Raw genomic sequence first — 11,911 nt, forward strand, 5'->3', positions numbered from 1 at the left:
CTCACTAATATCCCCCGTCAAACTGATGGGTCGAAGAGTGACTCTCAGTTTGTCTCTGAGATAGTGAAATCTTGGTGTTGTGAGAGGTTTGGTAAATATATCAGCAATTTGATCAGTGGTGCTAATGGGAAGAAGCCTTAACGTCTTTTGCTCGATGTGATCCCTGAGGAACCGATGATCGATTTCTATGTGCTTTGTCCGAGCGTGAAACACTGGGTTGTTTGCTAGCGCAATTGCCGAGGTGTTATCGCAGTATACGTCTGTGGGTAGAAGCTGTGGAATACCGAAATCAGATAGGATTCGTCTGAGCCATATGACGTCCGCAGTCAAAGCGGCGAGTGCTCGATACTCAGACTCGGTTGAAGATCGAGCAACGGTATGTTGTTTCTTTATTGTCCAAGCGATGAGAGATTGACCGAGGAAAGAGCAGTATCCTGAGGTTGATTTTCAAGTGATAGGATCCCCAGCCCAGTCAGCATCTGAAAAAGAGGTGAGACATAAATCAGATTTGATGAACGGAATACCATAGTCAGACGTACCTTGGATATAACGAAGAAGACGTTCGAGGAGGTAGATGTGTTGGGCGTCGGGCTGATGCATATGTTGCAAGAGTTGGTTGATGCTGTAGGCAATGTCGGGCGAGTGAGTGTTAAGTATTGAAGAGATCCTGTGATTCTGCGATATGTGGTAGAGTCAGATAGTGTGTTGTCCGTTGGTGGATTCTGAGGAAGCTTTGTGCACGTCGGGTTGGATAACTTGTTACAGTGTGAGAGATGTACAGATTGTAAGATGGACATGGCATAAGATTGCTGTGAAAGAAAAAGCTGATTTTCTGATCTGGTGATATTGATTCCAAGAAACATGTGAGCTTCGCCTAGATGTTTCATATTGAATTTGGTATTAAGTTGTTGCAGAATTTGATCAAAAACCGTGGCATCGTTTCCTGTTAGAAGCACGTCATCCACGTATATTAACATGTAGATTTGAGTTTGCTGTTTCTGGAAGATGAGAAGTGATGGATCCGAGGAGCTGTTTGAATCCCATGGAAACGAGGGTTGATGTGAACATATTGTACCACTGACACGGAGCCTGTTTGAGACCATATATTGCTTTGTGAAGATGACAGACATAGAATTCCTAGAGAGAGAAACTCTGGTGAGGTTTCTAGAGAGAGAAAACATCTGCGTTTAGAATTCGATTTTCGCGGGTTTTTCGCGACACTTACAACAGCAGCAATTTGATGAAAGGGTCGACCAAGGTGCCTATTTTGGGAGCGAGAGTGGAAAGGGCTCCTCCTCCACTATACATAATAGAGGTGCACGGGGTCCTATGGATCAGTACATGACTACTGCAGGAGCAGATAGAGGAGAAGCAGAGATGATGCCTGCAGCTGGTACTAGAGAGGGTCGGCGACAGGTTTGCATGGACATTGGGAGGTTTTTTTTTGAAAATGCAATACCATTTAATGTTGCTACATCGCCTGCCTACTTCAGTATGATGCGGTCTGTAGGATTGTATGGAAGAGGGTTGAAAGCACCTTCTATGTATGAGTTGCGCACTTGGATTTTAAAAGAGGAGTTGCAGAACACCGAGCGAACCATTGGTGAGATTAAAAGGACATGGATTGAGACAGGTGTGACTATAATGTCAGATGGATGGTCTGACATGAAGAGTAGGAGTTTGATAAACATCCTTGTCAACAATCCCTATGGTACAGTGTTCTTAAGATCTGTTGAAGCTTCTGATGAGGTGAAGAATGCTACATTCATTTTCAATTTACTTGATGGAGTTATTGAGGAGATTGGAGAGCAGTTGGTTGTCCAGGTAGTGACTGATAATGCCAGTGCATACAAAGCAGCTGGTCAGATGTTGATGGAGAAGAGGACACACCTCTATTGGACACCTTGCGCAGCACATTGTATTGATCTCATATTGGAGGATCTTGGTGACTTACCTCAGCACAAGAGTGCTCTTGTTAGGGCGAAGAAGATTACAAAATTCATCTACAATCACTCTTGGGTCTTAAGCTTAATGAGAAAATTTTCAAAGAAAGAAATCATTCGACCTGCAACCACTAGGTATGTTCATATTTTTTACATTGTAAATCATTCCAACTGTATGTTCGTAGTTTTAACATTTGGGCACTGTGAATCTATAGGTTTGCCACCTCCTATTTGACACTGCAGAGCTTGATGGAGGTGAGGCAACCTTTGGAAGCCATGTTTACATCAACTGAATGGCTAAACTCTGCTTGGGGGAAGAAGAGTGAGGGAAAGGAGATAAGAAAGATAATTCTGAATGATAAATTTTGGGCTACTGTGACCTATGCCATTTTGAGCACGAGACCCTTAGTGCAAGTTCTACGCTTAGTGGATGCAGAGAAGAAACCAGCTATGGGTTTTATTTATAATGCTATGGATGAGGCCAAGGAGTTGATTGCACATAACTTGGGAGGAGAGGAGGCAAGTTATAGGGAGATTTGGGATATCGTTGATGCTCGGTGGGAGGTGCAGTTACACCGACATCTACATGCAGCTGCATATTATCTTAACCCTCAATTTCAATATTCAGAGAAAAAATCTTCAAATCCGGAAGTTAAGCTTGGTCTATATCACTGTATGGAAAGATTAATACCGGAGCAGGCAGATAGGGAGCTTGCAGATTTACAGCTTGTTCTGTTCCGGAATAAAGAGGGTTTTTTTGGTTTGAATGCAGCAAAAACTACCATTTCTAAACGGTCTCCAGGTATAATTAATTTGGTAAATGCAATACACTTTATTCAGTTCTGAATTTTGATTATATTTTCTTCTTGAAAACAGTTGAATGGTGGATCCAATTTGGTGATTCCACCCCTGAGCTACAGAGTTTTGCTGTGAGAGTGTTGGGCCTCACTTGTTCTTCTTCTGGGTGTGAGCGAAATTGGAGTACATATAGTCAAGTGCAAACAAAGAGAAGAAATCGACTATCTACACTCAGAATGAACTCCCTCGTATACATAATGCACAACAAGAGGTTAAGAGATAGGAGGTTGAGGAATAAGGGGTTGAAAGATGATGAAGACCCGTTGGTGTGTGATGATCTGTCGTCTGATAATGAGTGGTTCATAGATGATGAGGCAGATTTATCATTATCAGACTTACAGGTAGAAGATCTAAATGTGGATGTATTGAGGGGCGAAGCAGATCAAACGGGTACATCCACTAGTACTACACCACACACATCTACTAGCTCTGCAAGTAAAGGTATATGTTCTCTGCCAGTCTGCCTGATAATGAGTGGTTCATCCAATTAATATGCTAATAATCTTTTCTTTTAATGAACAGGGAAGAGAAAAGTGAGTCATGTTGAAGATGAAGATGACATGGCATTCATAGATACAATTGGAGAAGAAGATTCACTTGAAGACTGATATTTTGTGATGGGATATGATTTCATTTTATATGTTTTTTGTATTTTGAGAGTTTTGTTAAACTGATATTTTGTGATTTTGTACTTTGGGACATAATTTTATTGCATCTACTTTCTTATTTTCCAATATTGCTATTATTTTCCTGCTAAAATCCTTAATTTTTCATTTACGCAATTCTGTGTTCGTGAGGCTTACGCCTCAGACCGCCTCGAGGCTTACGCCTCGCCTCACGGACGAAAACCGCCTCGAGGCGCAGTTACGCAATTTTAAACCTTGCTATCAACTGATAGTATAAGATCCGTCCTCACAAACAAATGCAATCAACAAACCCACATGGGATTGGTGAAAGGGTGGATATGATGCAGAAACAATAGGTCTTTTACAAACATTTTCAGGAGGTCGTAGTAGATGCAGCGGTCCCCTGCAAATGGATACTTGTGGATAACAACAGTGTATTGTAAGTACAATGAATCACTGTGGACACTGTGGACACAAGTACGGATATCACCTACAACAGTGGTGATCAAGATCTTCAAGTACGTCAGGTACAAGGGCAACCCGGTGTATGAAAGAGGATCGTCCCCTGTAAACAAGTACAATTAGCAAAACCCACCTGAGATTGTTGACAGGTGGATATGATGTAGAAAATAATGGCTCTCCTACGAACATTTCTAAGAAGTGGTAGTGGATACAATGAGTTCCCTGCAAATGAACATAAACCACTTGTGGATAACAACAGTGGATACATCATAGATACAACGAACCACTGTGGGCACAAGTATATATATCACCTATGACAACAGTGATTAAGATCTTCAAGTATGTCGGGTACAAGGGCAACTCAACGTACGAAAAAGAACAGCTCCTGGTGGAATGGAAGAGATGTTTGAGCAAATTCCAACTAAACTTCGCCTGGTCCTGTATTTAAAAAGAAAATAATTTTGACATCCACAAATTTCAAAGATAATAAGTTTACTACACTAAAGAGCTTGAAAGAGTCCTTTTCAAAGCTACGGTTACAAACTTCAAAAAGACTCTCCCCGGTGAATGAGAAAAGGGAAGTCAGCATGAAGACGAGGAGATGCCTCATAACATCAAGACTATAATGTCACGCCACCAGATCTGCAACACTTATACAAGCAGACAGAAGGCGTCTACAATCTACAACGCCCGCCACCGGATCCGCAATACTCGTACTAGCAGACAGAAGGCATACATAATCTCTCAAATGAAAAGTTGTGTGCATCCAAATGATAGTTATTTGTATAACTACAACTATTTCAAGATACCCCTGCACGTGCATCGTAGATTGTATACACATAGGTACACTAAAAGGGGGGAAAGTACAATCTCAACCCGCATGGGCCCCGGCGAGCGTGTTATTTGTACACACGTGACGCCTAGGGATGCTGCGCAGGTCAACAAGTGAATTCGGGTTCGAACCTGATCCTTCTCTACGGATCTATAGGGGTCGACAGGGTTCGAACCTTCAAACAAATACACGGTTGTGGCGACCAATGCATATTAGGCCTTCAAGGCCTACAATTAAGAGAATTCACTAAACAAAGGCATGAAGCCTACAAAACCTGATCCCCTATCGGCAAGTTTATAGGGTCGACAGGGTTTGGTCAATGAATGATCCCAAACACCCCGATGATGACTGTGTTGAACGAAAATCTCAACCAGAGGGGTTCATTCCAAACATTTTAATTGCCTCCCAAAAGTCCACTCAAAATCCAAAAATTCCAAAATTTAAGTTATTTAAATTTGAAATCATCCATCAATCACTCATAGCAAAATCCATCCACCATCTGCAACAGTTTGCCGAGGTGGACAAATTCAAATATAACTTCAGCTCACATAGTGTTAATGCCTAATTGAAAATATTACTAGTATCCATTCTCAAACAATCTCTTGCCAGTAAGGACGTGGTACGTGTCCTCTAACCGGCGGTTTTGCCTCCAAATGGCACCGTAGGATAAACGGTTATGACCCGGGGCCCTTTGAACTGAGTTATTTTGCTGCCAAATGGCACCACAAAATACCGGTTATGGCCAGAGCTAATACGCTCCTATTGGCATCAAATCCTTGAGATATAAATCAATAGAATATGATCGATATGGCACAACGCCCTCTGTTAGCTAAGGTGGATTCAAATTTGTCCCCTTAGGCAAATATCCATCCCAGCTCTACAAGGTCCCCTTGGACGAAGCAACCCATGGCTGCCAACAATGATCCTTCTGTTAGGTTGGGTCGACTACCTTCTCTGACTAAGTAGACTAGGGACCACGATGGCCCGGGACGACGGAATCATGGGATCTTGATCGGGTCCATCATCCATTCCTCCACCATCCGCTTTAAGTGCAAGATGGTGGAAATTTCTATTTTAAATATCAAAATTTTCAAACATCCAGACCCTTCAAATTTTTGAATTCCCAAACCTATGCTGCTACTATATGCTAGATAATGCGTATTTCTACGTATCTGATTGATGACTAGCCTTAATCGAAAGTTCTCTCTCGTGATCGGGAGGGGTAATTAACTATAGGGGCTTGCGCTTATAGGAAACCAGAACTCAGATCATAAAGTCCTCGGAAAATGAGGGCGAAATCTCTCGGTAGTGTCTTATCTACAAACCCATCTGCCTTCCAAAATTTACCCTGGAACTTATTCCGTTAAAACTCCCTCACCAAATAAAAAACACTGTCATGCGCGGCGGGGAGGCCGGGGCCGAATTTTTGGAGCCCACAATCCCGTCTGTACAAAACACATTTGCAAAGTGTAATGAAAAGATGTGTTGTATCAGTACTCAGCCTATGATAGCTACTTGGCCCATAGCTTGGGTGTCTCCTACACAAAGCATCTCAAGTAAGTCTCCAAGCTCTTGTTGATTACTTCCGTTTGGCCATCCGTATGTGGGTGGTAAACTGTGCTCCTCTTCAGAATTGTCCCCTGTAATCTGAACAACTCCCTCCAAAAGTGATTGAGGAACACCATCTCTATCTGATAATATCGCCTTTGGTAGTCCATGCAATCTGACCACATCTCTGATGAAAGCTGATGCTACTATCACCATGGTGTAAGGGTGTCCACCCCAACAACTTGGACAGCCCCCTCTGATGCTTCTCTGTCACCATCTGCTGTTCCAGTAGGTATTTCAAGATCCGTTGATGTCTTGACAATTGAATACCTCCATAGTATGTAGGGTCTCCACTTATGGATGGCCAAAATGATGGCCATTAACTCTTTTTCATAAATTGACTTCAGCCTAGCTATAGTAGTCAATACCTGGCGAAATAGGCAATGGGTCTATGACTCTGCATAAGCACTACACCTAATTCGTACCCAGACACATCTGTCTCCACTATGAAGATCTGAGTGAAATCTGGCAAAGTTAGGACCGGTACCATAGTCATTGCCTTCTTCAGACTCTCAAATGCTGATGTTGCCGCCTCCCCCAATAGAAAACCGTTCTTCAATTGCTCAGTGAGTGGCCATGCTATGGTGCTGTAGCCCTTTACAAACCTTCTGTAGTAACTTGTTAGTCCTAGAAATCCCCTCAGCTCCTTTAGATTTTTAGGCACATGCCACTTCAGCATTACCTTAATTTTGGACAGATCTGCCGCCACCCCTTCTTTTGATACAACATGGCTCAAGTACTCTACACTGGCTTGTGCGAAGTAGCACTTCTTCAAATTGGTTCTCAAATAGTGCTTCTGCAGCACCTCTAACACCCTTTTTAAATGCTCCTAATACTCCTCTTCTGTCTTACAGTAGACTAGGATGTCATTGAAGAATATCAATACAAATCGTCTGAGATAAGGTTTGAAAATCTTATTCACAAGTGCCTAGTAAGTGGCTAGAGCATTGGTGAGGCCAAAAGACATCACAAGAAACTCATAGTATCCCTCATGAGTTCTGAAGGTAGTCTTGGGCACATCCTCCTTCATTCGGATCTAATGATATCCTGATTTCAGATCTATCTTGCTGAAGGTCACTATGCCACTCAATTCATCTAACAGCTCATCAATAATTGGTATTGAAAACATGCCAGGTATAGTTTCCTTGTTGAGCGCCCTGTAGTCCACACAGAATCGCCAGCTGCCGTCCTTCTTCTTCACCAATAGAACTAGACTAGAGCAGGGACAAACACTGGGTTTGATGATGCTTGCCCCCAGCATCTCTCTAATTAATTTTTCAATTTCGTCTTTCTGAAATTGGGGGTAGCGATAAAGCCGTATGCTGATGGGTGACACACCCTCCCTCAATGATGGCGTGCTCCTGCTCCTTCTACGATGGCAATCCCTGAGGTGGCTGAAACACTTCTTGGAATTGTTGAATCAGCGGCTATATGGAGAGGGGTATGTCCCCTCCCTCTTCCAACCTAGCTCCCTCCAAACTGTGTAGCTCCAACAAATATCCTGCATCGGCCAACTATATATCCCTCACCATAGTTTTAAGAGAAATCATGGATTTGGATAGCCCTGCATCTCCCTTAATCACCACTTTCCTTCCATCTACCATCAACTCTATTGTGAGTGCTCGCCAATTCACCTTGGTGTCTTCCAAAGTCTGTAGCCATTTCATCCCCAAGATGATATTTGTACTCCCTAACTCTAGTGGAAGAAAATCTTCCCTCACATGAATCCCTTGGATAGTCAGTAGCACTCCTCTGCAGATCCCCTGACTTTTCTCTACCTTCCCCGTACTCATCATTACCCCGTAACAACCGGTATCCACCAATCTCACTCCTAATTGGTCGACGACTTGAGTGGAAATGAAATTGTGAGTAGCCCCACTATCAATGAACACCACCACCTCCCTTTCCTCTATCTCCATCTTCACTTTCATGGTATGATTCGTAGTGTATCCTACCACTGAGTTTAGGGAAACTTCGGCCAGATCCAAATACAGCTTCTCCTCCATCTCCTCCTCTGACCCCTCCTCATCTCCCTCCTCAATTTCCTCATTATCACAGACATTGAGAACCTGAAGAGTTCGATCCTTACACCAATGCCTTGGCGTATATTTCTCATCGCACCTGAAGCACAATCCCTTAGTCCCCTCTTCTCTTGCATCTCCTTCTCTATCAGCCACTTGAAATTTCCCTCACTCCCTCCTACAGTCTTCTCCCTGGTGGCCTCCCGACTTCCTCCTGTTGCTAGACCTTTAGGTGCTAAATGGGTGGATGTCATCCTGTAAGTGCTCCCTGTGCTGCTACTCTTGGCTCCCCTCTCTAGATTTCTCTGATTTTCAACTAGCTATGCCAACTTCATAGCTTACCCCAATCACGAGGCATCAAAACCTTCACTACTGTTCGGATCTCTGCCTTCAACCCCTTCATGAAATTCCCCTCTAATACAGTAGCTGATAATCGTTCCTTCCTACTGGCCAGGTGTTCAAATCGCTCCCGGTAGTCTGCTACTGATCTCTCCTGTGTCAGAGTAAAGAACTACTCATATAAATCTCCTCCCTGGTCGGTTTGGAAACGTTTTATTATGCAATTCTTGATATCGCAATCAAATCTACCGCGAATTGGTGAAAAACAACGAGAATAACACAAAATCTGGGAGAAAAAACAACACAAATTATAGATTTGCGTACGAAAATCAAAGCAAAACAAGCACGAAAACAAGATCCAAGTGATCCTCAATTCGAGAGGAGGATCATCTTTCCCAAATCTCTAGGCAAGAGAGTCTAGAGTCCAAGTCGCCAAGAAACCCTAATGGAGAACCAAACAAAACATAATCCCTCCCTAAACATCTCATGCTCTTAATACAAAAACTTTCCTAATCTAATCTCCCTCCCAAGACCTAGCCGCCCCCGCTTTTTGAATTTGAATTCCATTAGGCTAGTGGGGCCCACCATGTGGGCGGGCAAGAGCAAAGGAGGCAGACATGTTCCGGCTCCTGTAAACCTGAGCCGGCCCTTGGGTTGGCTGGGCCGGTTCAGGGTGAACCGGCCTAACAATAAGTTGTGTCATATTTCTTTTAGATGATTGATATGTTAATTTTTAGAGTAAATATTATTGAAATTAAAGAATTGAAGGAACAATTATTGAAGGAGATTAAAATGAAAGATCGGGAGAAGGAAAAAAAATGAAGGATTGAAATTACTTATGATAACTTGACCAATATTTTGAAGCTATCTCAGGTTAATTATGTTGATAAAGTGCTAAATAAATTTAATATGTTAATTGAAAAAATTATTTCCTTGGCCTGTCACTTTAAACTCTTAAATCAACAAACACTTGAAACAAGCAAGGTGATGAAACAAAATGTTAAAATTTTTTATGCTCCAATAGTTTATTTATTAATGGTGTGCCCTACAATTGATATGGTGTGCCCTACAATTAATATCGCTCGTGCAGTGTGAGTTGTATGAAGTTATAATTCAAATCCAGTAAAGACAAATTTGGAAACAGTGAAATGGATTTTGTGTAGTTTCAAAGTTATTACAAACGTCTCTTTGATATTTAGTAAGTTTAACATGAAAATGTTAGATTGACGATGTTTGTTTGGGTGTTGAACTGCTGACTTGAAGAGGCACAAAATGATTTATCTATATGTTTAGGTGATACTACTATCAATGGGTAATCATAGTTACAAAATAATAAAAGATAATGGCCTTGTATACCATATAAGTAGAAGACTAGATTGTGTATTTCACTTATTAGCTAGATTTTGTATAGGAAAGGATTGATAGTCTTTTATCCCCTTCTTTTCTTTTTAATAAAATAGAAGAAAAAGAATTTGAATTAGAAAGAGAAGGGAACAATTTTCTTTATTTCTATATTATAGTTACAGAGACCAAGAAAATAATACCTTGACTGGAGATTTCTTAGGAAGTGTTAGGAGAAAAATAGGATGACAGTATTCTTTTCTTATGATGGTTGAAAGCTGTACATCTAGCAAAAAATGTAATATTGCAATAAGAAAAACATCTAATTTTTGTTGGAAGTGGGTATCTTATTGTTGAATAAAATAATAGGATTTGAGAATTCGGCTGATATGCTTATAAAAAACTACAAAAAAATTGAGACTATGCAAATCTTCGGTCAGCCTCCATGCATAATTAAGAAGAGGTGTCATAGATTATTTTTACAAGTACATAATAATCTTTCCTCCAATTTTAAGATTTATAATTTATTGGAACCCATTTTTTTCTTAGCTAATTTTATGAATAAATACAAAGCATCTTAAGTAAAAATAATCATTAAATTTTATTCCTATGAATCAATTTAAAATTGTATATTGAATTTGATTTTTTGTTTGGAAATTTCACCTTTTTAAATCCTATAAATGCCAAAACCAAATGATTTTTTTTCAATGCTTTTATTTTGGTATTTGGCTGGCTGATTTAGAGATTAGAGAAAGTTAAGAGACTTAGATATAGGAATAATAAAGGAAAGAGAAAAAAAAAAAAAAGAGAGGAGAAAGTGAATGCATGAAGAAATCATTTAATTCTCAAATTTGTTATCATATTTCAAAAAGATGCAAGCATGGTTTCTTGTAGGACAAATCCAACTATTCAACTGAAGTACAATAGAGGGGGATTAGATCAATTTCAATTATGTTTTGTTTTAGTATCATTTTCGGCCAACATTCTATGACATAAAGAATTGCAGGTCGCACTACCATCTTATAGAAATTTCCTAGTTTGAGGTGTACTTTTCTATCACACAATAGGCCGAATGCATTCCTTCACTTCAACCATCCAACTTGAATTCTTTTAATAATATCATCATCTATTTCATAATCACTTTGAACAATATACCCGATATATCTAAAATGTGTACTATTATTAATGACTTGATCGTCCAAAGTCATATGCCCCCACTAGAACTATTACTATTAAAATTACACTCCATTTATTTTATTTTTGTTCTACTCAAATGAAAATCTTTAGACTCTAAAGTTGACCTCCATAATTCTAGTTTTCCTTCAACTCCCTCTATAATCTTATAAACAAGAAGAATATCATCAGCAAAAAGAATACACTAGACTACATCCTCTTACAAATGTCTAGTAAGAACATCCATGACTACAACAACAACAACAACAACATCAAGCCTTTATCCACTACGTGGGGTCGGCTACATGAATCCTTTTTCTCCATTGTGTCCTATTAAAAGTCAAATTATCGTTTAAATCTAATAAAGAAAGGTCATTCCTAATATTTTCTAACCAAGTTTTTTTAGGTCTACCCCTACCTTTCTTAACATAAGTCAAATCTAATACCTCTACTCTCCTAACTGGGTCGTCGGAAGGCCGCCTTTTTATGTGACCAAACCATCTAAGGCGACTTTCTCTAATCTTATCTTCTACTGGAGCTACTCCAACCTTTTCTCGTATATGCTCATTTCGTATCCTATCTCTAAGGGTAAAGCCACTCATCCACCTGAGCATCCTCATCTCTGCCACACTTAACTTAGTATTATGCTTCTCTTTTAAAGGCCAACATTCGGCACCATAAAGCATTGCAGGCCTCACTACCATCTTA

At 40.4% G+C, this 11,911-nt stretch overlaps 2 protein-coding genes across 2 annotated transcripts in view; both read left to right on the forward strand.

Annotated features, from left to right (window-relative positions):
• Nucleotides 1-11,911, forward strand: part of LOC110099842 (serine/threonine-protein kinase STY13) — a 63,150-nt gene that overhangs the window by 24,170 nt on the left and 27,069 nt on the right. The gene's annotated exons all lie outside the window — the stretch shown is intronic.
• Nucleotides 1,226-3,429, forward strand: LOC114578469 (the record flags this gene model as incomplete). The annotated part of the gene is given in 4 exon segments (XM_028691672.1): nt 1,226-2,078; nt 2,159-2,745; nt 2,820-3,242; nt 3,324-3,429. Coding segments are annotated over 4 exon segments (1,845 nt in total). The 5' UTR covers nt 1,226-1,329.

Source organism: Dendrobium catenatum, unplaced genomic scaffold (genome assembly GCF_001605985.2).
Source record: "Dendrobium catenatum unplaced genomic scaffold, ASM160598v2 fragScaff_scaffold_156, whole genome shotgun sequence".
In the NCBI taxonomy this organism is placed as follows: Eukaryota; Viridiplantae; Streptophyta; class Magnoliopsida; order Asparagales; family Orchidaceae; genus Dendrobium; species Dendrobium catenatum.